The sequence below is a fragment of the Diplotaxodon limnothrissa genome, linkage group LG22 (genome assembly GCF_057381915.1).
Source record: "Diplotaxodon limnothrissa isolate DT_005_m linkage group LG22, D_limnothrissa_male_GT1.1, whole genome shotgun sequence".
NCBI lineage: Eukaryota > Metazoa > Chordata > Actinopteri > Cichliformes > Cichlidae > Diplotaxodon > Diplotaxodon limnothrissa.
Window position 1 is genome coordinate 18,937,215 of NC_140616.1, and position 22,603 is coordinate 18,959,817.

The 22,603-nt window shown below is 41.5% G+C and overlaps 1 protein-coding gene across 1 annotated transcript in view; it reads right to left on the reverse strand.

The window, feature by feature from the left end:
* Positions 1-17,265, reverse strand: part of LOC146609792 (uncharacterized) — a 56,758-nt gene extending 39,493 nt beyond the window's left edge. Inside the window, exon 1 of the mRNA XM_085345827.1 lies at positions 17,085-17,265. Within this exon, the coding sequence (XP_085201953.1) occupies positions 17,085-17,108 (24 nt within the window). The 5' untranslated portion in view covers positions 17,109-17,265. The remainder of the gene's footprint in view (positions 1-17,084) is intronic.
* Positions 17,266-22,603: the final 5,338 nt, after the last annotated feature.

Sequence of the window (22,603 nt, forward strand, 5' to 3'; positions counted from 1 at the left end):
CTGAGGGTCATGGTTGGATCCTGCCACTTCCATAGAAGGGCTCATGACATTTTAGTTTGATGTTTGGTACCTAGAGGACAGCATGGTTTGAGTAATTCTAACCTCATTGTTTTTTCTGTTTTTCTCTCATTTTCCTTTATAATACCCCTGTTTATATTTTGTTCTAATATCACTGTTGGCACGCTAGTCTGCTACGTATACATATATGTATATACTGTTTTACTTTATATAAACACACATTTTTTCATTATTATTGCCTCTCCTACAGTTTGATTCCTGCCATGTACAAATGGGGGACAACAATACCCCAGCCTGCCTTTTTTGTGCTTTTCTTCTGTCCGTTTTTGTATAGTAAGATACATCCTAGTTCCTCAATTTTTTCTAGCAGAATATTGACAAGGCATATTTTCATAGTGAGACCTTGCCGCCACAGGGAAGCAAGCCATTTGATAAGAGTTGTGATGGCGAAGTCTTCACATGGGAATGTTTACACCCTGCTGTGCAATGGACACTTGCAAGTTTTGTTTTCGGGGGTATCCAGGTCCAATTTATGTTGTTCGATCTGCATGTATGTATTGCCTTGTTTTATGTTGTTGTTTTATGTTGTTTTATGTTGTTGTGTCTTATTTATTTTATTTTATTTTATTTACTTATTTTTCTTTCTGTTTTTTTTTTTTTTCCCCTGTTCTGTTCACAGTCTACTACCTCAAATACAGACACCAGCTTTCCCCTGGCCACGGTCAACTTGTCAAACCAAAGACCTGTCTGAATATAGTAAGGTATGTCGAGCACAATCAATGGTCTTAGAATTGTCTCCTGGAATGTGAGAGGGGTGGGGAATGCAACCAAAGTTAACAAAGTTATGGCGCATTTACAGCAGCTTAAAGGAGATGTGTTTTTTCTTCAAGAGACACATCTCTGCAACAGAGAAGTGAGGCGACTCAAGAGAAACTGGATCGGCAATATATATCATTCCAAATTTAACGCCAAGGCCAGAGGGACAGCCATACTTATTCGTAATAATATTCTGTTTGAGCAACATAAAGTTATTGCTGATCCAGATGGCCGTTTCACATTTGTGTCAGGAAACTTGCAGGGCTCACTTGTGATACTGGCTAGCGTGTACGGGCCGAACTGGGATGACGACTCTTTTATAGCTAAACTTTTCTCTTCACTTCCAAATCTGGAAAACTATCATCTTATTATTGGAGGTGATTTTAACTTGGTTCAGGACACTCTGCTGGATAGATCGTCAACTAAGGCCTGTTCCCTGAATAAATCTGCTAAAACCCTAGAATTTTTCAAAACTCAGCTGGGGATTGTGGATCCATGGCGACATGCGAATCCCACTACTAAGGCATTTTCCTTTTTCTCTCATCCCCACCGTACATATACACGTATAGACTTTTTTCTTGTTGATATTAGGTTTCTCTGTAAAATTAGCCATTGTCAGTATCATGCTATCGCCATTTCAGATCATTCACCAGTTTCTTTTGATGTGGTATTAGCGACCCCGTCTCGACCCATTAAACATTGGAGATTTAATTCTAGCCTGTTGATAAGGGATGACTACACACATTTTTTGAGATCACAGTTCTCACTTTTCCTTGAGTTGAACGATTCTACTGAAGTGTCAAGAGGTGTATTATGGGAAATGTCGAAAGCCTACATGAGAGGCCAGCTTATAGGATTTGTGTCAAATTTAAAGAAGAAAGAGTTAACTTACACGTCCAGTTTATTGAATAAGATCAAAGATCTAGATGGCAGATATGCATCAAACCCAGATCCTAACCTCTATACAGAACGTGTGAAAGTTCAAGCCAGTCTCAATTTAACCACCACCGCAACAGCTATGGTTCAATTAATTAAGACTAAGCAACGCTTTTTTGAATCTGGCGACAAGGCAGGGAAACTTCTGGCTTATCAAGCCCATGCCGAAGCAACCTCTAAGCTAATCCCAAAGGTCAAGTCTGCTGCTGGTGACATAATATCGGACCCAGAGGGAATTAATGAAGTATTTGTAAGTTTCTATTCCAATCTGTACACTTCAAGTTCTCCCCCTCTATCAGAAGAAACTCTCCAAAATATACATTTTCCAAGAATAGATAGAGATCTGACGAAAGGATTAGGGGGACCTATCACTGTAGTAGAGGTACAAGAAGCCATTAAATCCTTAAACACAGGTAAATCGCCGGGCCCTGACGGTTACTCTGCAGAATACTATAAAGTCAATTCTGATCTTATGGCACCGTTGTTGAAAGATATGTATAATGAAGCCTTTTCAAAATGTCAATTACCCAAGACTTTGTCCGAAGCTACTATTTGTTTAATCTTGAAAAAGGATAAGGATCCTTTGTTGTGCAGTAGTTACAGACCAATTTCTCTTTTAAATATTGATTTTAAAATACTATCTAAAATCCTCGCACTTAGGCTACAACGTGTTCTGTCACAAATTATCGCCTTTGACCAGACGGGGTTTATGGCCGGCAGGCACTCATATGACAATTCAAGACGCCTCTTGAATATTATCCATACATCGTGCAACTCAATTCCAGAGGTTGTGGTATCTCTTGACGCGGAGAAAGCTTTCGACCGCGTCGAGTGGAGCTTCCTCTATGAGGTGATGGATAGGTTTGGCTTGGGGGCTGACTTTATTCTCTGGGTTAAGCTACTATATTCCTCGCCATCCACCTGTATTCGTACTAACAACAACTTGTCTTTGCCTTTTCCACTTGAGAGGGGCACTAGGCAAGGGTGCCCTCTCTCACCCCTCCTATTCGCCATTGCTATCGAGCCTCTTGCAATATGGCTGCGTTCAGAGGATAGATTTAAAGGCATTACAAGGTTCGGTGTGACTCACAAACTCTCCCTTTATGCAGATGACTTGCTCCTGTACATTTCTGACCCTCTAAACTCATTCCCGGTGCTTTTTGACATACTGGACCAATATGGTACACTGTCAGGATATAAGGTCAATTATCAAAAAAGTGAGTTGCAACCCCTTAATTCCCTGGCCAGAGCTCTTCCCCACTCAATAGTGCCTTTTAAGTGGACAGAAACCGGATTTAGATATTTGGGGGGTTTTATTTCCTCTTCTATACATAAAATGATGAGGGAGAATTTTCTATCCCTACTAGAAAATGTTGGGAAAGATTGTGACCGTTGGACTTCTCTACCATTGTCAGTGGCAGGGAGAGTTAACCTGATAAAGATGAGTGTCCTCCCAAAATTCTTGTATCTTTTTCAACATGTCCCGATTTTTCTTACCAAGGCATTTTTTGACAAGTTAGAAAAGATTCTGTTACATTTCATATGGGGAGGGAAACAAGCTAGAATTTGCAAGTCTATTCTTCAGTCCTCTAAAAGTGATGGTGGTCTTGGTTTGCCCAATTTTAGACACTACTATTGGGCAGCTAACATACAAAAACTTTTACAATGGGTTCATAACGACCCCCCTGTAACAGCCTGGGTACAAATGGAAACTGCATCTAGCTGTTACTCATTATCATCAATACTCAGCTCACCACTCCCTTTTTCTCCAACCCTTGTTGGGGATAATCTAATAGCTAAGGAAACAGTAACTATTTGGCGACAGTTCAGAAAATACTTCGGGCTACTTGGACCGTCTTTGCTAACACCTTTATCAAAAAATTTTAATTTTGCACCTTCAAACACTGATGCGGCCTTTAGTAGTTGGAAAGATAACGGACTTAGGACTGTTAAGGACTTGTATAGTCAGGACACCTTTCTATCTTTTGCTGACCTATCGTCCAAATACGACCTGCCTAACTCCAACTTTTTTCGCTATCTTCAGGCTAGAAATTTTGTAAAAACGCAGTTCCCTCACTTTCCCAATCGGCCTCCAGAAACAAATCTGGATATCATCCTGCAGACGAACCCTCATCAAAACAGACTGATATCAGCCTTGTATAAAATACTAGATGCTTTGGTCCCCAAATCCATTTCTCATATTAAGCTGAGATGGGAGGAAGAGCTTCAGACAACCCTGCCAGAACAGCAGTGGGATCGTGCTTTGAAATTGATTCACTCGTCTTCAATTTGTGCTCGTCATGCTTTGATTCAGTGTAAGGTGGTCTATAAAGTACACTATACAAACGCAAAATTATCTAAAATCTATCCAACCATCAGTGATGCCTGTAGCAGATGTGGACTATCGCCTGCCAACCATGTCCACATGTTTTGGTCATGTTCGAAACTGAGTGCATTTTGGAGGAATATATTCGACACACTTAGCCAAGCATATGGCCAGACTGTCCTTCCTAACCCACTCTCTGCAATTTTTGGCATTCCTCCTGACTTGAACTTATCTGGTCCCCTCAAACAGGCCCTAGCCTTTACCACTTTACTGGCCCGGAGGCTTATTCTGTTGAAGTGGAAGCTTCCCCACCCCCCAACTCATGACCATTGGGTGAGAGATGTACTCTTTAACTTAAAGCTGGAAAAACTTAGATTCTCTCTAAAAGGTTCTATTAGGGAATTTAATAAAATCTGGAAATCATTTCTCTTGCTGGTCGACACTATTACTTTACTTCCTGAGTCTGCAGTGAACTGAGCGAAGCTACATTATAATGTTTTTTTGTTTTTTTTTTTAAATCTTATTTATACCTTATCTATTTGTTTTTCCTTTTGTTTTGCTTGGTCCTTTCTCTGTTATTTGTTTTCTCTGTTTTTGTTTTGTTTGTTTTTGTTTGTCTGTTTGGTTACGGGGCGGGGGGGGGGGGGGAGTTGTGGTTGTTGCTGTTTTTTGGGGGTTATGCTTGTTATGTGTATGGGTCCTGAGGTGTTGGTTTTTTTTTTTGTTTTGTTTTTTTTTTTTCTAAATTTATTTTTTGGGTTTTTGTGTGTGTGTGTGTGTGTGTGTGTGTGTGTGTGTGTGTGTGTGTGTGTGTGTGTGGGCAGAAACTGGTTTTCTGCAGTGTTTTGTCTATTGTAGACCTGGTAGGGGGAGAATTTGGGTTGGGGGGTTGGAGGGTATAATGGACATACCACTGTTCTGAAATCAAGATGGACTTAGCTGTTGCTAACTTTGTATGTCATTGTTGAAATTAATAAAACAAAGTTGAAATAAATAAGATTCACATTGAAGAACATAATAACGTGGCGCACAGTGTGACGTCAAACAATGCGCACACCTTTGACGCTGCGTTTTCTCCGTTTTTCTAGTCCACACGTAAATGCAAAAACGGAGTTTTCAAAAATATCCACCCTGGCCGGAGTTTTTAAAAATCTTCGTTTTCAGTGACCAAAAATGCCGTTTACGTGTGGACGAAAGGTGCAAACGCATAGAAAAATCTGCGTTTTCAAAAATACCCGGGTACGTGTGGACATAGCCTGAGCATGCACCAGTTTATTGTATTTCCAGACTTGCTTTCGGCACAATTTACAGTGAACGCTACTCTGTTTTTTGTCAGACTTGAAATAGCTGAAATACCTTCACACTACGGAACTTCTATGGCTCTTCCGTTCGACAGTCTCTCCGGCATTGGAACCATCATCTGTTTTCTCTTCGGTAACCTTCGGTCACGCTCGGTTGATTTTTCTAGTCGGCACACTCATTTCCTCCATTACCCGGGCGGTACGGTGGCTGGCTGCTTCCCAAACAAATACACATGTGCGGCTTGGCACTTGTGCTGTACGTAACAAGTCACGTGACGTGACGCTGCGGCTGTGATTGGTTCGGCTCTGCGCTACTTAATTTGGATTGGCTGTTTTTTTTTTTAGTTGTTTTTGTTTTTTTTTTAGACGACAAGAGCGGCGAGGTCTATCGCAATAGTTTAATTTTTCTATCGAGAAAACGTTATATCGCAATACATATCGTTATCGTTCTATCGCCCAGCTCTACATCATCCGATATATATCGTTATATCAAACAGCTCTAAACATATCCATCATCCTTTGAATTCTCTCCACCGAACTCTCCTAACTGAAGTTTTTGTGGAAAATATATTATTATGTGGCAGGGCTTTTAATTTGTGACATATTAATCTAGAAGCTAATGAATGTGCAAAGCATAGGGCCTTAGAAGAAGTATTTTTCTTGTAACTGGCTACGTGCCTGCACAGTCAGAACAGGATGTACTCAGGATGTGTGCCGCCATATGATCCTGGGCCTCGTAGTGAGAACAACAGGAAAAACCTGGTATGAAAGGCAGTTGATAGCTTGTTATAGAAAATTACCAAAAAAGGAACTGTATCTAACTGTAACTGACGCATGTTATGTTATCTGCTTACGCATGAAGAGGGTAAACGCTGACATATAAAACAATAGGTTGAAGTGCTTTTCTTTGAGATCAACACGGAAGGTGCCATTGTGTAAATCTCCCATACATGTATGCTAATAAATAATTGTTGGTTAACTGGACCTGCTCTGAGTAGTGGTTGTTTGTTCTCAGCCCAACATCAAAGAATTCGGGACATTTTCTACTGCCATCTGTCACTTGATCACCAGCTTTCTGACAAACAGCAAACAGCAAGTGAAGACGGAAAACGTTGTTTCTTAAGTTTAGACAGGTCCTCGTCAAAGATTTGCCCTCTACACCTCCAAGAACCCAGCCATTAAACTCCCAATGACCCAACAATCCCTGAACTTATCCAAGATGGTGATAAGTTAGATATCAGCAGGAGGTTGAGCAGACAACTGAGCCTAGCACCAAAAGGTGCTGGAGCCAGTGGCAACAAGTCCCAGGGGGATGCTAAAAGTATCACTGAATATCTGTACATATAGCCCTTTTCCACTAGCTCAGCATGGCTCGAGTAAGTTTTTAGTGTTCTCCACCAGGTGGTAGTACCTGGTACCAGGTAGGGCAGGACAATATGGCCAAAAATATTTGTCACGATATATATTAGAAAATTTGCGATAACGATATAACTGATGCGAGACAAAATGTCAACACAAAGGTTTTTTTTTTTTAATTTGGAGCACATTTCTACAAGAAAGATAAGTTACCATATTTATTGGGCCATAATGTGCACCGGATTATAAGGCGAAACCAAACAGTTAGATAAGGCGAACTTTACTCAACTCATTCTTCTTGCTTCCTCCACTTCTGTACCATTGACTCATTAATGCTGAATTCTCTCGCAGCTGCTCTATTCCCATGTTCTACTGTGTGACTGATAGAGTTTGAAATCCACTTCATATGTCTCTTAGCAGGTGCCATTTTAGGGTCCTTATAAACGTACAACACGGTAGATGGACCGATCTGACACTGACCTAAATTACTGGATCGGATATCGGAGAGAAATAAAAAATGTAATACGATCCAATAAATATCAAAAAAAAAAAAAAAAAAAAGCACCTCACAAAACTTGGACATGTCATAACTCAGCTCATAACCGTAACACGTCGGAGCAGTATGCATCACGTGATAGAGCAGCTGTGGCGTGCGAGACCTGTTGGCGTCTGGTTGAGTATTTGTAGCCTCGCTACCAAACCGGCATTTCATCTCCGAGAAAGTTATCCCAGAGAGAAGTAAAGCAAGTGTGTAAGTTCATCTCTGAATGTTTGTAAAGCACTCCAGCGTTAAGCTTAACAACCGATATATGGAGTGACTGCCTCTCTCCCCCTCCCTCTCCTGCTGCTACTTCAAACTTGAAACTGATTAATGATCAGCTGATCGGCTTTTCTGTCGCGAGTCCGTCTCTCTTGTTTGTTTATCGCCCACTTCGCGCCAGAAAGAGGAAATCAGCGGCTGAACAACAGCAGCACGTTTAAGCTTGATAATCTATGGTTAGAATTTATTTAATATTACTTTCTACACCAGGATCTTTTTCTACGTAGCTGACAGCTGATAACTGTGCAGGGGCGGATCTAGCAAAGTTTAGCCTGGGGGCCGATAGGGCATGAACGGGGGAAAAGGGGGCACAAAGACATACTTTTCTTTCTTATTCTCATTTAAAAATGTCTAGCTTTTAATAAATAATTATCTGAATCTTACACCCAAAGTTTTAATCTGATGTAAAATGTATAGAAGTCCATTACTGTATATAGTAGCTATTAAGTCTAATATACCCTAGTAAGCTATAGTACTTTTTCCTTTGGGAAGGTACCATCTGTGCAGTCTGCAATTCTGTTGAAGAAAGATGTTAAATCTATTTAATTATTCTTGAAAAATAGTTGTTTTTTCCCCCCCCACACTGCATCAAATTAAAGTTGATTACATCGATTAAGCATCATGAGGTGGGGTGGTTCCCTATTTTTATTTTTAGCTGGGCGTTTGCAACCCTATTAGTTAGGTTGCTTACTCTTTAAAATACCAGAATAGGGAGGATGGAGTAGGTTTAAGTTTATTAGATTGATCAGTATTGCTGAACTATGAAATATTTTGGGTGCAGTGTATTTTTTTTTTTGCATACAGGTATAACAGAATAGCTTTAGTGTTTGTTTGTTTTTTAAAACTTGAGTATGAACTTATACAAAATGCAGCAAGATATTTAAAAAAAAACAACAAAAAAAAAAAAAAAAAAAAAAAAAAAAAAAAAACACACTATATCGGATTCATATCGGTATCAGCCGATATCCAAATTTATGATATTGTATCGGACATAAAAAAGTGGTATTGTGCCATCTCTACAATACGGTAATATTATGTTGAAGTACAGTACTCCGCAAGGCTCCTGACTACGGGAGCCGTAATGCTCTGACAGTCTATTAAGCGGTGCGGCTTCGTAGCTTACCAAAGTCGTACTAAAACATTTTTTGACAAATCTTGACAGAGTGCCGTGCACCACATAAAGTGCTTTTGTGGCTATCTGACAGACAAAAACCAAACCAGTTCCACATCACTGAAGTTGCATGTTTTTAAAAAACAATTCTGGTTCATCCGTTTCATTCAACGATCCGCTTCCGCCCTTCTCATTCTCTGTCGCCGCTATACTTTTTCCGCCATATGCATACTAAAACCAAGGCACTGCGCATGCGTGTTTTACCCATATTCTATCGCAATTTCTTTTTTTTTATCATTGCCTAACATTATACCGGTATTCCCGTGAACACTATAATATGGCCCAGCCCTAGTACCAGGAACTTTGTTTTCCCACTTAGTTGGGGCTCCAAGCAATCCAAAAATAATGTCAGACTGCATGTCACCAATTGGCTTGTCAGTGGCAATCGCATGATGAGTTACGAAAATCAAAACACCATTTTTGAAATGCAGCAACAACGGAAATGGCTACACAAAATAGAACACCGTGGCCCCCAAGTCTGAGAAAAAGCCATAAACCAAACACCTGCTATACCATTGCCTCGATGTCCTCATTTGTTGTGGCATTTGTGTTTGAGGTCGAGCATTACTATAAATCTTACTTCATCTGTTTTGTTGTGATTTTGCCTGCAACATGGTAAGCAGTGATGAAGCCCAGAGTGGGTATGCATATCCCCGTGACAGTTGCACCTCTCTGAAGGTTTTGCAATTTATGACTTTGCCCAAAAAAAAAGGGGGGGGGGGGGGGGGGAGCCTGTGAGTCAAGTCCAAACCGTAGCCTCTCCCCCGTTTTGACCAATTAGAAGCACAATTGCTTATATTAGAATATATTATCTTGTGTAACACCAAATTAGGGTAATTCTTTTTCAGGAGAATGGCTACAGCTAACTGCTTGCAGACTGTAACCTTGTCAAAGACTATTTCATTTATACCCACTGATAAGGCACATGAGGCTGCCACAGTATTCTCCTGAACAGTGTTGGGAAGGTTACTTTTAAATGTATTCCAATACAGATTGCAGAATACATGCCCCAAAATGTATTTCGTAACGTATTCAGTTACGTTACTCAATGAGAGTAACGTATTCTGAACTTTGGATTATTTAATATATTATCATACTTTTCACAACTACATGAATGCGTTATTGCTGTTTGATTCATTACTATAACTGAATGTTACTCGCCATACCAAAACCAACTAGATTTTTAAATCTTAATATAAAATTGGTAACAGTAGGGTGGACATTAGGTAAGGCTGCACTTTTTGCAGCGATCTCGTATAGGAAACTATTCCGCGCGTATATAAAACAGGTCCGTGGCTCCGAACTGTAGTAAAGGGACCTCTGGCTAATACATCGGAGTCTGTGTCGGGCTCGTAGCCGAAAACTAGCTTTACTTTGTTGTCTGGGTCATAGCTTACTTAAAGCTGGGCTCGTCAGGCACTCTTTTTGGCTGCAGTGGTTATTATTAGATTTACATGCTTCCATCTCCTGCTTTTTCTTGATGACAACTTGTACTTTTTGACTCTCCTTTTTCTCCCTTCCTCGCGCTCACAGACACATAACGGGTATGGCAGTCCATTGTCCCTGCAGCACGGACTACACTGCCCATGAGGCTACATTCTTTAGGGCCATGCCTGTAACACTCTGCCTATTGCCTTCATTTTTTTTTTTTTTTTTTTTTTAAAATAGTAATTTTAAAAAAATATTTCACGTCATTATGCGGGCCGCAACATGGGCCGCGAGCTCATCATTCTCCAACCAAAATTGACTGAACCAGCCGCAAGAGAAGATCCAAACTATGCTTCACATAAACATTGTCATGAATTCCCCCTTACTTTTGCAGTTTTGCCTCCACCACGATAAAAAAAATATAATAACAATAATAACAACAATAAATCACACTTCATGCACAGCTCTCTCTCAGTGTACGTCAAGAAAAATTCGCCATGAAAAATCTGTTTTCTGTAATATTTGCTTGCTTATTACCCACCAGTCTACCGTTGTTTACAGCGCTGTCTGACGCTTTTTTGGGGGGGGGGGGGGCAGCGCTGTTGTTCTCAGCCCAACATCAAAGAATCGGGACACCTAACCTCAGCCTGGTGGCCCCTCTCTCCAATCTGTTCCTGATTCAATCTACCAAGTTAAGTTACCATGTGTCTTTTAAATCGACCATCATCCAGGTCAATTGCTATGTCTTCTGTACCAAAGTTGGCAGTTTCTTTCTGGCTCTTGTGCCTATTCTGGGTGAAAAAAATACTATAAAGTCAACAAGAGAAAAATGGTCTTCCTGTGCCAGCCGAAGTGTCTGCCGGTTCACGTTCCTGACATTGGTTCTGTGGTAGCTGAGGTCTTTCTGCTCCTGAATTTGATGGACATGGTAGTCTGAAGGTGCTATGCAGACTTGCGTCGACATGCTCCCGTCTTTGGTACTTTATGATGTAGGTCTTCTCTTCAGCAGGGGGAAAAATAAAGAACCTTGTATTGGGTTAAAACCGCAAGGTAAGGGAAAAAAAAAAAAAAAAAAAAAAAAAAAAAAATCCAAATACAGCCTTTTCTTCTTGTACATTTCTTTGATCACTGTTGGGTTTTTCACTTATTTGTCTTTATGGTAAACTCTTCTATGGTCTCCCTTCTTTTTCAATCAATATTTAAACATAGCATTACCGCCATAATGCTTCACTCAAAGGAGACAGACGGAGGATGCAAATATCCATCTCTGATTAGCTGAAGTATCCCTTGGGGAAGGTCACATATATAGAGATCAACTGTACAGATGCACATCCGTGAGCAGATATTCCCCTGTTCTCAAGGCTGTTCCTGCAGTTATCTCCAGCTCCTTCAGAGATGACTTTTATCTTACCTGTTCTTTCAGAAATGTTTTTTTTCCTAAATTAGAATCCCATCTACTTAGTGATCCGACAGCTCTACTGCCAGACAGTTTTTCCCTAAGGAACCTCTGTTCCACTGCTGCACCTTGCCACCTTCTCAACCACATGATGGGTAACATGCTTCCTGAAGGGCCCTTGAAAGGTTTCCACCTTTGGCCTTTCTTCGGGGCAATCGTCAGTTGCTGAGTCTGTGATCTGCCCTAGAGCTCCCAGCTGACAATTTCCTATTCCTTAACCTAGAGCTGCCCATCTAAGGCAGCTGTTCCCAAACTTCTTTTGCCCTCCTTTGTGTTTACAATAAAATCTTCTCTCCCCCCCCCCCAACACAAACACATCCTCCAGCCACACACAAACTCAGATTCCATTGCAGTGCACCTCAAACCTTTTGTAAACAATTAAAAGTAAACTGCAATAAATTACAAGTAGCAAAAAACACACACACACAATTAATTATTTCACATGTAGTTGTTTTTTGTTTTTTTACCCAGCACATGATCCCGATGCAGGGGAAACTAATTCTGTCGGTGAAACCTACCATGGCACCGCTGTTGTGCAGGTGAAGCCAAAGGCAAGATATGCTTAATCATATTTTCTAGTCTTTGGCACGGAAGGAAGTTGTTTGGAAGCATATTTGGCGATGCTTCATCTTCTGTTTTGCATTTGTGTAAGAGCCCCATCAAAAACTTGTCCATCATGCTAGCAGTGGAATACTTCGAGGACCTCCTTAATCCCACTGCTACGTCTTCTGAGGAGGAAGCAGAGTCTGGGGATGACTCGCCAATTTCCGGGGGCGAGGGCACTGAGGCAGTTAAACAACTCCTTCGTGGCAGAGCCCCTGGTGTGGATGAGGTCCGCCCCGAGTTCATGAAGGCTCTGGACGTTGTAGGGCTGTCCTGGTTGACACGCCTCCACAATGTTGCATGGAGATCAGGGGCAGTACCCCAGGACTGGCAGACCGGGGTGGTGGTCTCCATCTTTAAGAAGGGGGACCGGAGGGTGTGTTCTAACTACAGGTGTGTCTTGCTCATTGCAACGGGCCATTCGATCCCTATACAACCGTTGCAAGAGTTTGGTTCGCATTGCCGTCAATAAGTTGGACTCGTTCCCAGTGGGTGATGGGGTCGGCCAGGGCTGCCCTTTGTCACCGATTCTGTTCATAATTTTCTAGGCACAGCCAAGTGGCGGAGGGCTTTCACTTCGGTGGCCCCAGAATCTCGTCTCTGCTTTTCGCGGATGATGTGGTTCTGTTGGCTTCATCGGGTGATGGCCTCCAGCTCGCACTGGAATGGTTCGCAGCAGAGTGTGAAGCAGCAGGAATGAGGATCAGCACGTCCAAATCTGAGGCCATGGTTCTCAGCCGGAAAACGGTGGAGTACCCACTCTGGGTCGGGGATGAGTTCCTGCCCCAAGTGGAGGAGTTCAAGTATCTCGGGGTCTTGTTCGCGAGTGATGAGAGAAGGGAGCCGGAAATCGACAGATGGGTTGCACCGGTCCGTCGTGGTGAAGAGGGAGGTCGGGGGAGAGGACATTAAGCCACTTTCACTCACTGGTCACTTTTTGAACCAGACCATTCTAGTATTAGGCTGGACGCCCTTTTGCTTACAGAGTTTCCTGAAATTGTCAGAGCTTCCTTAAATTGTCATGCCATATATTCAATAACGTACTGGAAAAATTCCTAAGAGATTTTGGTCCACATTTACATGATAGCGTCACACAGGTACTGCAGATTTATCGGCTGCACATCGAGGATGGGAATCTCCAATCCTGCTACATCGAAAATAAGCTCTGTTTGATTCAGGTCCAGTCTCTGTGGAGCCAATTTGAGTACAGGGAACTCATTGTCATGTTCAAGAAATCAGCTTGAGATGATTTCAGCTTCGTGACATGGCGTGTTATCCTGCATGGACAGCAGCAATACTCAGGTAGGCTGTGGTGGTTAAATCATGCTGAGTTGGTACTAATAAGTCCGAAGTATGCCAAGAAAATGTCCCCACCCCATTAAATCACCAGCAGCAGGCTGAGCTGTTGCAGCATAGTCAAGAGTCATTAGACTAGGCAATGAGTTCACAACCTTCTGTTGTCCAATTTTGGTGAACTGAGAGGAGTGGCACCTGATGTGGTCTTCTGCTTCTGCTACCCATCTGCTTCAAGGTTCAACATCTTGTATATTCAGAGATGCTCTTCTGAAAACCTGGGTTGTAACAGCTGGCTATTTGGGCCAATGTAACATTCTGGACAGTCTCCTTCAGCCTCCCATTGTAATGCTCGGTGTGAACTTCAGCAAGTCATCTTGACCATGCCTGCATGCCGCACAGCACTGAGTTGTGTCCATGAGATTGGTTAAATAAGATAGTTGCACTAACAACATTACAGTTTGGTATGGAAGCTGTTCTGCCAAAATAAAAACCCTTACTCTGTCCAATACTGTACTAACTGACACTCTGAAATCTTGTACTGCTGCTCACTCCTGACACTTTTTACTATTTGCTGATTGACTTTTCTTCTGCTCGTCAAACACATTTCATTGCAATGTTGACCCTGTGCCAAGTATGACAGATAAAAATTAATTAAAAAAAAAAAAACTAAAACTGAACATGACTGTCTGGAACATGAAAAGCATTATGTAGTATTTTTAGATGCACTTGTATGACCTGTGTGTAAATGGTTCAAAGTGGTCCTCGGAGACTTCGATTTTTTTATTCTAGCAGCTGCAGCACCCCTAGTGTTTGAGAGTTGCCTAAAGAGTTAATATAAACATTTAATTCAAAGGTACATGGAAAACTGTTACAAGGGGCACAAGTATAGAAATATGTAAGAAAATTAAAAAAAAAAAAAGTACCCTTGAATCTATATTTGCTGTTGGTGGCCATCAAAGACAGACAATGACTTCACACCATTTTATATTTATAAAAAATAAATAAATAAAAAAAAATAAAAAAATAAAAACCCTCCACGTCCACATTATCATTTTCCAACGTTTCGAAGAGTTGTTCATCCACACTGAAACAACTGAAAACCATTATGTTCCTGCACTGCGCATGCGTGAAATGCAAGATGATTCTGCGTCATTTCCGTCTGCTGTTTATTTACTTTCCAGTGCTTTGAAACTTTGCAGCATAATGTCGAGGAAAAGCACAGTTTTTTTTTTTTGTTTTTTTTTAAATGAGAAGGTGGAGTTGTTGCTGCGAGTAACACAAGACTACAAAGTTGCAAAAGCACCATCTCAGTGTGGACGGAAGGCCAAAACTGAGAGAAAAAGATGTTTTCAAACAAAAACGTGTTAGTGTGGACATGGCCTTAATCTAGCCTCCAAGTGTCCAGAGCTGCGTCAGCTACTCATTTGTAGTTCAAGTAGTATTTGTATTCAAGTGGATTATTTATACCTTCACAGCTGTTGCTACAAAAAAGCAACACGTGGTAGAGACACATCTGTACCATGAACTAGAGATGGGTCGGTCGTGAACGAAGCGGCTCTTAGGGACGGATCTTTGAAGTGAACGACGGGAGCCGGCTCCTTATTGGAAGTAGTGGGGGAGGGTGTTCTCTCTCGCCGCATGTGAGCCAGCCTTGTGTTTACGCTGAGCAGAAGGGGGAAGGGTGCAAAAAGCCTTGTGTTTGTGCTGAGTAGAGGGGGAAGGGGCTGAGTAGAGGAGGAGGGGCAGTAGTTACACTTGCAGCAGCAGTACCACAGGAACAGAGCAGGGAGGTGAGAGAGAACGTGAGCAGGAGACACCAAGAGACAAAATCAACACAGTCATCTCTCTCTCTGCAAGTATAGACACTACCAGAAGGAATCCCTCACCAGATGTAGTACTGGAAGTGAGATACTACACTGATGAGCCCCTTTGCCAGAGAAGTGCAGACCCACTGAGATGGTAGGACAGGGGTGGGCAACTCCAGATCTCGAGGGCCGGTGTCCCTGCAGGTTTTAGATGCATCCTTGAACCAACACAGCTGATTTAAATGGCTAAATTAGCTCCTCAAATGTCCTGAAGTTCTCCAGAGGCCTGGTAACGAACTAATCATGTGATTCAGGTGTGTTGACCCAAGGTGAGATCTAAAACCTGCAGGACACCGGCCCTCGGGGCCTGGAATTGCCCACCCCTGTGGTAGGAGAACAAGGCTTCCATTTATCCAGGTCTTACATTGTGGCAACATCAGTCCCCTTTGAGAGAATCTGATCTGGTTTCTTCCTGATAGAAGAAACCGGATCAGCTCCTCAAAGCTGAGGCACTTGGTATTTCTAAATGCCAAACTTTACCTAAATTAAAAGATCTGGGTGTTCATTTATTTTTATTTACATAATAAAAATATTTTATATAATAAACCATTTTTAAAAAAACAACATCTTTTTACATTACGAATTCATTTGTGCATAATTTTATATTGTTGTTGATAATCCGGTTGTTCAGTGATAACGCGACGAATCCTACTTCCGGGTCTAAAGTAGTCTGCGTTTAATATGGATTTTGTGTTGTTAACATGTTTAATGTTTTGTATTTTCTTATATTTGATCTCAAAAAGCTCCTAAAACAGTCAGTGATCACTGTTGACCTCCCTCGGCTTTTATTACCACTAATCATTTATTTAAGCTCAGTTTTTAAAACCTTAGGATGTAACTACAGCCCAGCCCATGCAGCAGTATATGAATGACTAACCTCGTATTGTGGATGGATTATCTCAGTTGTTCTCCTGGCTGAAGTTTGGTCCTTTTACAGCATCCTGCCATGCGATTACATTTGTTCCTGACCACCGAAAACACTCACGTTAACTTTTATCGAGTGGAAAAAAAGTTAGCTTGTTCATATTATGCTAGCATAGCTGTGTCGCTAGCGGTCACGTAGCACATCATTATATACCAGCTAGCCAAACTTCAGTAACCCTACAAACGTCACTGCTGTTTCGTTTTCTGTCTTCATTTATGTTGGAAGTGATAACAGAGATGTACGTTTTAATTTGTTTCCAAAACCCCGCAGTCAGGACATGCTATATTGTATTTAGATAGAAGCTAGCGAGCTAACTTCCTGTTAACTTCTAACTCCGTTAAATGTCATAAATTCCATTTTCATGGATGCCTGGATGTTAAACTCAATTGTTACACCTGGTAGAGCAGAACGCTGATCATTTTATTAAAGATGAAAGACTTTAGACTGTTTTTCCAACTCTCAGTAATGCCATAGTGATCGTTGGATATATGGACCTGCAGCGGAGTTTAGACCCAGACACGGCTAGTGACGTCAGACTGAACAACCGGATAAATTAATTAAAGCAACAAAACAACCTGAAGAGCCGCTCCGGAGCCGAAAGAGCTGGCTCTTTTTAGTGAATCGAGCCAATTAAGCCGGTTCTCAAAAAAGAGCCGGAATTCCCTCATCACTACCAGAAACCTTAGGACAGCCACGAGAGAAGCCTGGTCACGACGCCCGTTATCGCCGCGATACCCTGATATTGATACAACAATCAATGCACCCACCTGGCATTTAAAGCTGCACTCCATGTTCAGTTTACTGGTGCTGTAAACCAACTAAAAACTCTTCTCTCCAGACAGGAAATGTTTAAAAAAAAAAAACCCCACACAAACAGGGGGAAAAAAGTCGTCTTCTAAGGCATCGGCATACAGCTCCAGTCCAAACACCAGCACACGGAGCGAATTGTTTCGCTCTAACCTGGGCTTAGCTGGCGGGAGATTGCTTTTTAAAGCAGCAGCGGTCTGACTCCTCCCTCCTCTGACGCTCAGTTCGTACCGGCAGGAAGTTGTGTGTGAAACGCGGGCATGGAGAGAGAGTGTTGTTGTCGTTCTACCGCTTTTTGTCGGAGAATTTATTAGTACTCAAAGAAAATAAAGCATTTCAAATAATGTGTCGCTCCTGTAATGAAACGAAGAAGGCGACGTACTGTGAAACGCAACACAGTGTTGTTTTATGCAGGTGACATAAACGAGGAAAATATCCGTTCATTAAAAAAAAGGTAGAATATGAAAAGGTTGGAAAGCTGTGGAGGTATTTTTGCAGTGTCGCGATCCTCTCTCGATTGCTCCCGATCCTTTTAATTCTGGCACACCTTACTGCAATACAAAATCCCTTTATTACCAATGCGCATTGGGAGATCAAACACAGTACAGAGACTTGTGCAGATCTGAGGATTCGTTCCTCAGCTACTACTTTATATACTTTCTGGCTGAGTCTTAAAGACCTCACTCTTCCCAAAACACGTCAATCACGTTTCCTCCTGAATGCCGGAATAGCCCTTTGTTCACTCAGTGGTGCTAGTTTCAGTAATAATGCAAATGTACTGTTTATAAGATTGGGGAAACCTGCAGTCAACTGCTACTGAAGAAGTCATTTGGATGAGTGACGAAATGTTTCTCCCAATGAAAATGCTACAACAGAACAGAATCAACTTTTTGGCATAAACATAAAACAATAACAATCTTACAAAAACAACCTCCTATGCCTGCTGCAAATGTCATAACACGCTGATCTGAAACCACATGCTCCCTATCTTTGTTGTTATGCAGAAACTGCGATGTACCCCCTCCTTCTAACCTCACAGACAAACTCGCATCCTGTCACATGTCTACTCTTAAGCACGCATCCTTATGTGCCTATTATTCTACTCTACATGAGAGTACAGTACGGTGCTGGATGTAATACTTTATCTAACTCCTACATGCGTGCTTATCAATTTGTATCATATAATTTCTACCTTCCACCATAGTGAAGGCCTAGCTTTCTTGTTTATCTGTGTGTGTGAATCTCCACATAAACTAAATGAAGAGTAAGTTGTCATCTATCCCACGCTATAGTGACCTTTGACATCTCCCACAGCAGCTATTTTTTATGGCATGTGTATTTGTGGAACTTTCCCTTTCATGAAAAGAATAACTAAACTGGACTAACATACTTAAATCTAACTAACAAAAAAGCAAGTTTTATTCCTGTTGTGCTTGGGATCGTTGCTTCAAGGATTGTTTATTTATTTGTTTGTGATGAGGGAGGGAGATCAGATGAGATGAGATGTTATCAGAACCAGTGTGTAATTGGCACAGTGGATGGATGTCAAGCCCCACTTATTTTTGCTCCTCAATAATAGTGACACATTCATGGAACAGAGAAGAAATGAACTGGACTGAGCTTTCTTTTTCTCAGCAGTGCGCACACAGCGAGAGACTTCTCTGTATGGAACGTGTAGCGACCCAAATTAAAATGTCTGTCTATTTATCAGTTTATGTCAGCATGTTAGATCAATGTCTGAATGGTGCAGTGTGCTGGAAAAAAGAAAAAACACACACAAGCTCATATTAAGCATGTGGCAGAGGGGTGCAAACATGGACGGCTCGGGATCTGGTGGCTTTTAATGTTTGCTTTGGTGTTCTTCTACGGTTCATCACCTCTGTGAGATTATTCTGTTATCATATGTTATCTTATATCTGTAGTTAAATTATGTTAAATGGTAAATGGCCTGTAGTTATATAGCGCTTTACTAGTCCCTAAGGACCCCAAAGCGCTTTACATATCCAGTCATCCACCCATTCACACACTGGTGATGGCAAGCTACATTGTAGCCACAGCCACCCTGTGCACAGCGCACTGCCCAGAGGCGAGGCTGCCGGACACTGGCGCCACCAGGCCCTCTGACCACCATCAGTAGGCAACGGGTGAAGTGTCTTGCCCAAGGACACAATGACCGAGACTGTCCAAGCCGGGGCTCGAACCGGCAACCTTCCGATTACAAGGCGAACTCCCAACTCTTGAGCCACGATCGCCCATAACTGCTGTAGGTCATATAATATCCTTTAGTCTAGATTGTGTGCTGTGTATGTAGCTTAGTTTCCATTATATTTTTGGGTTAAAAGAATGTGACCATTTTTGGATTTGTTAGACAGGCGTGCATTACCCTGTACCCTTGATCTGCTGTGAATGTGTTACACTGTTTCTTGACATTTCAGACTGCTAAGCAGAAAGACAGGGAGCCGAGGTCATAACTTAGGCGCCGTAACAGAGAAAGAATGTGAATGTTTAGGCTTTTACGACTAGGTGGGGGCCACTAGAGGTTATAAGAAGCTGAGTAACCCGTCACCATTTTGAGACTTGCTGTGACCCTCTTCATGCATGTCTCCCCATCATGATGGCTTGTGCTCATAAGTGTTGAATTGTATGGAAATAAATGATTGGTGATTGAGCATTTACACACCGAGTATTGTCCTTCCTTCAGCCCAAAGATTAAAAGAATTGGGAGATTTTAACACCTCAAACAGGGCAGCTGTTACACAAGGATTTTTAGGTTTTAACAGTGGAGCAGTTTGTACATTCAGCTTCTTCACCTCTTTTCAGCAGAAAGTTCTACTTCAGCTTTTTTCAGCAGAAGGTTAAACTTTTTCACCTCTCTTCAGTACAAATTTCAGCTTCTTTACCCCCTTTCAGCAGAATTGTCAGTTTTTCACTTGTTGACAGCAAAAATTTCTGCTTCTTCACCTGTTTTTGACAGAATTTTTACTTTCTTCACCTCCTTTCAGCACATAGTTTTACTTCCACTACAAGGAATTCACACTGCATTTTCACAGGAAATGCAACTTTTTCTAGTTTGTGACCCAAAGACCCAAAGAAGATTAGAAGATTGTGATCTTGAAATATAAAAATAAAGTTATATTTTATTATTTTTCATCGCTCAAAATAACAGTCACACTCGTGGAAGCTGGTATATCCGCCAAAACATCGTGCATTTATTTACCCAGCGTTTTGTGTTTATTTTTATTATTATTATTCTGTTATTGTCATTATGATCCTTTGTTGTTGTTTATGCTGATTGTGTGCTTGGGGTTTACACCTTTTTGTTCTTAGAGGTTTGGTGTTGCACTCCCTCTGTTTTGTGTCTGCCCATGTGAGTCCAGTCTGTGCATTTCCTGTTTTATTTTGATCTGTGTCTTTTGTCAGTGTGTTGCGTTTGTGCTCTCCCTGTCTCGTCAGTGTAATCAGCACCAGCCTGTCTCCCAGCTGTTTCCTCTTAGTCCTGTTCACCTCTTGTATTTAGTGTGAGCGTCTTCCCCTGCTTGTTGTCGCGTCGTACCATCGAACTTTGCTGTGTGTTCTGTTAACCTGTTTGCCTGTCCGTTAGTTTATGTTTTTCCCAGTTTAGTTAGTGTCCTGTACAATCTGACAAAAAACTGTCAATAAAGCTGTTTATTTTGAGTTCACCCTCGCCTCCGTGGGTCCTGCATTTTGGGTCCATTTCCCTGCCTGCCTGCACACAGTCATGACACTGAAGACAGTACAACATTTAATGATGCCTAGGCAGATTTACTTCTGACGAGAGCGGCCTACCAGCATGCCTAATTCCGTCGATCTTCGGATCCACATATATGAGCATTTCTTCTCCATCATGAACTATGTTACAAACAAACACTGCTCACGCCTCACAGACGACAGCTTACAGTTTTGCGTAACCTGCTAGGGGGCAGGTTAGCTTCACGGAGTGTGTCGTCATAGTGACTCACTGAGGCTCCATCTGAACTCGCTTTGTGAAACCGAAAACCCAGAGTTTTCGTTAACTCAGGGTATACTTACTCAGTTTTTCCACTAAACCGGCTTCCTGAAACAGGGCCCTGTTTTGATAACTTTATGCTATTAAGGTGATGCATTGAGGTTGATATATGTTCAGCTATATAAGCAACACATGTCAAAGTGTCCAAGCAGAAAATATGCAGAAATCCTACAGTTCAACGCTCTGCAAACAGCAGGCTGTTGGTGCATTACTCGGTGTCTAAGGACAGAATAACATATGATGGCCTGAACGGATTTGTTTTCCTCTGAAATGCTGTTTCTGTATCAAACTCTTGGGTCAGAGAGCATGGCTCAGTTGCTCTTATTATGTTTTTTGCAGCACCTTTCATTCTGCATTTATTTCAAGTTCAGTTAAACTGAACGCTCTTTCGTCTCACCTGTTAGTTCCAGGACCTGCACAAGTGCTAGTTTTGGTGACGCAAAACACTCTGAAGGCACGCCTTGGTTTGAATCTAGGAGTTAAAAAGGGCTTTAAGGTGAACCAGTGTCACAGTTTTACAGATGTTCTCAAATGATTGCTTTATGTTTCTTACTTATGCTTTTATCTTAATGTTTAATGTCAAGTTTAAATGTTTCCCTTGGGCGAGAACTGGAAGCAATTTATCAGGTTGTTATACAACAGGTGCCTGAATCGCTCTGCCCTACCTCTCCAAGTGTAGCTGGGTCAGACTCCACTGCTAAACAGCCCTTAATGGTTTTTGTACTATGTGGGGGGGGAAAAATCACAAAAATTGGTAAAATATGATGTGTGACAATAATCAGTGTCTTAGAAACACTAGCGTCACAGGAAAAGCTTTTAATGACGAGTTATGTCTAAAACCTGTTAGGTCTCTTGATTTATACCGCACAAGTGTACGCCCATGCCAATGTCCTACTTTAATAACCCCATATAAAGGTCATCTTAGTGGGTTGTTAGGCCATAATGTATATGTATCATTATATATGGATACTTTGTGAATATAAATTAAATGTTAATGTCCCAAAATTAAAATTTGATGCTTGTATAAGATTGCACAAGTGCATAATTGCTAAAAATGGGTCATTTTAGTTCATTTGGTAGTTGATTACTTGGCAATGTGATGATAAGACTCTTCAAGGGCCTAAGATGTACCTGTGCACCACATTTGGTTGCTAAGTTCCAGATCATGTAGGATGAGTTTGCAGACAAACAGATTTTGTGTATTGTAACGAGATACTTGCACCTGCATTTCAGAGTTTTAAACATGCAAATGTATCGAACCTTGCAGTCCTGGCCAAGACCTAGACTCTCTCACTTTCAGGAGCGGATGCACAGAGCACTAAGCAGTTATCCGGCATATCGTTGTGTAATACCGAAGATTTTCACAGAGTTTATCGACTAGAAGGTTGTGTGTTTTCTTAATTTCCCATAACATAAAGTAGGCTGCCTGTCCTGATTACAGTCTGAACAACC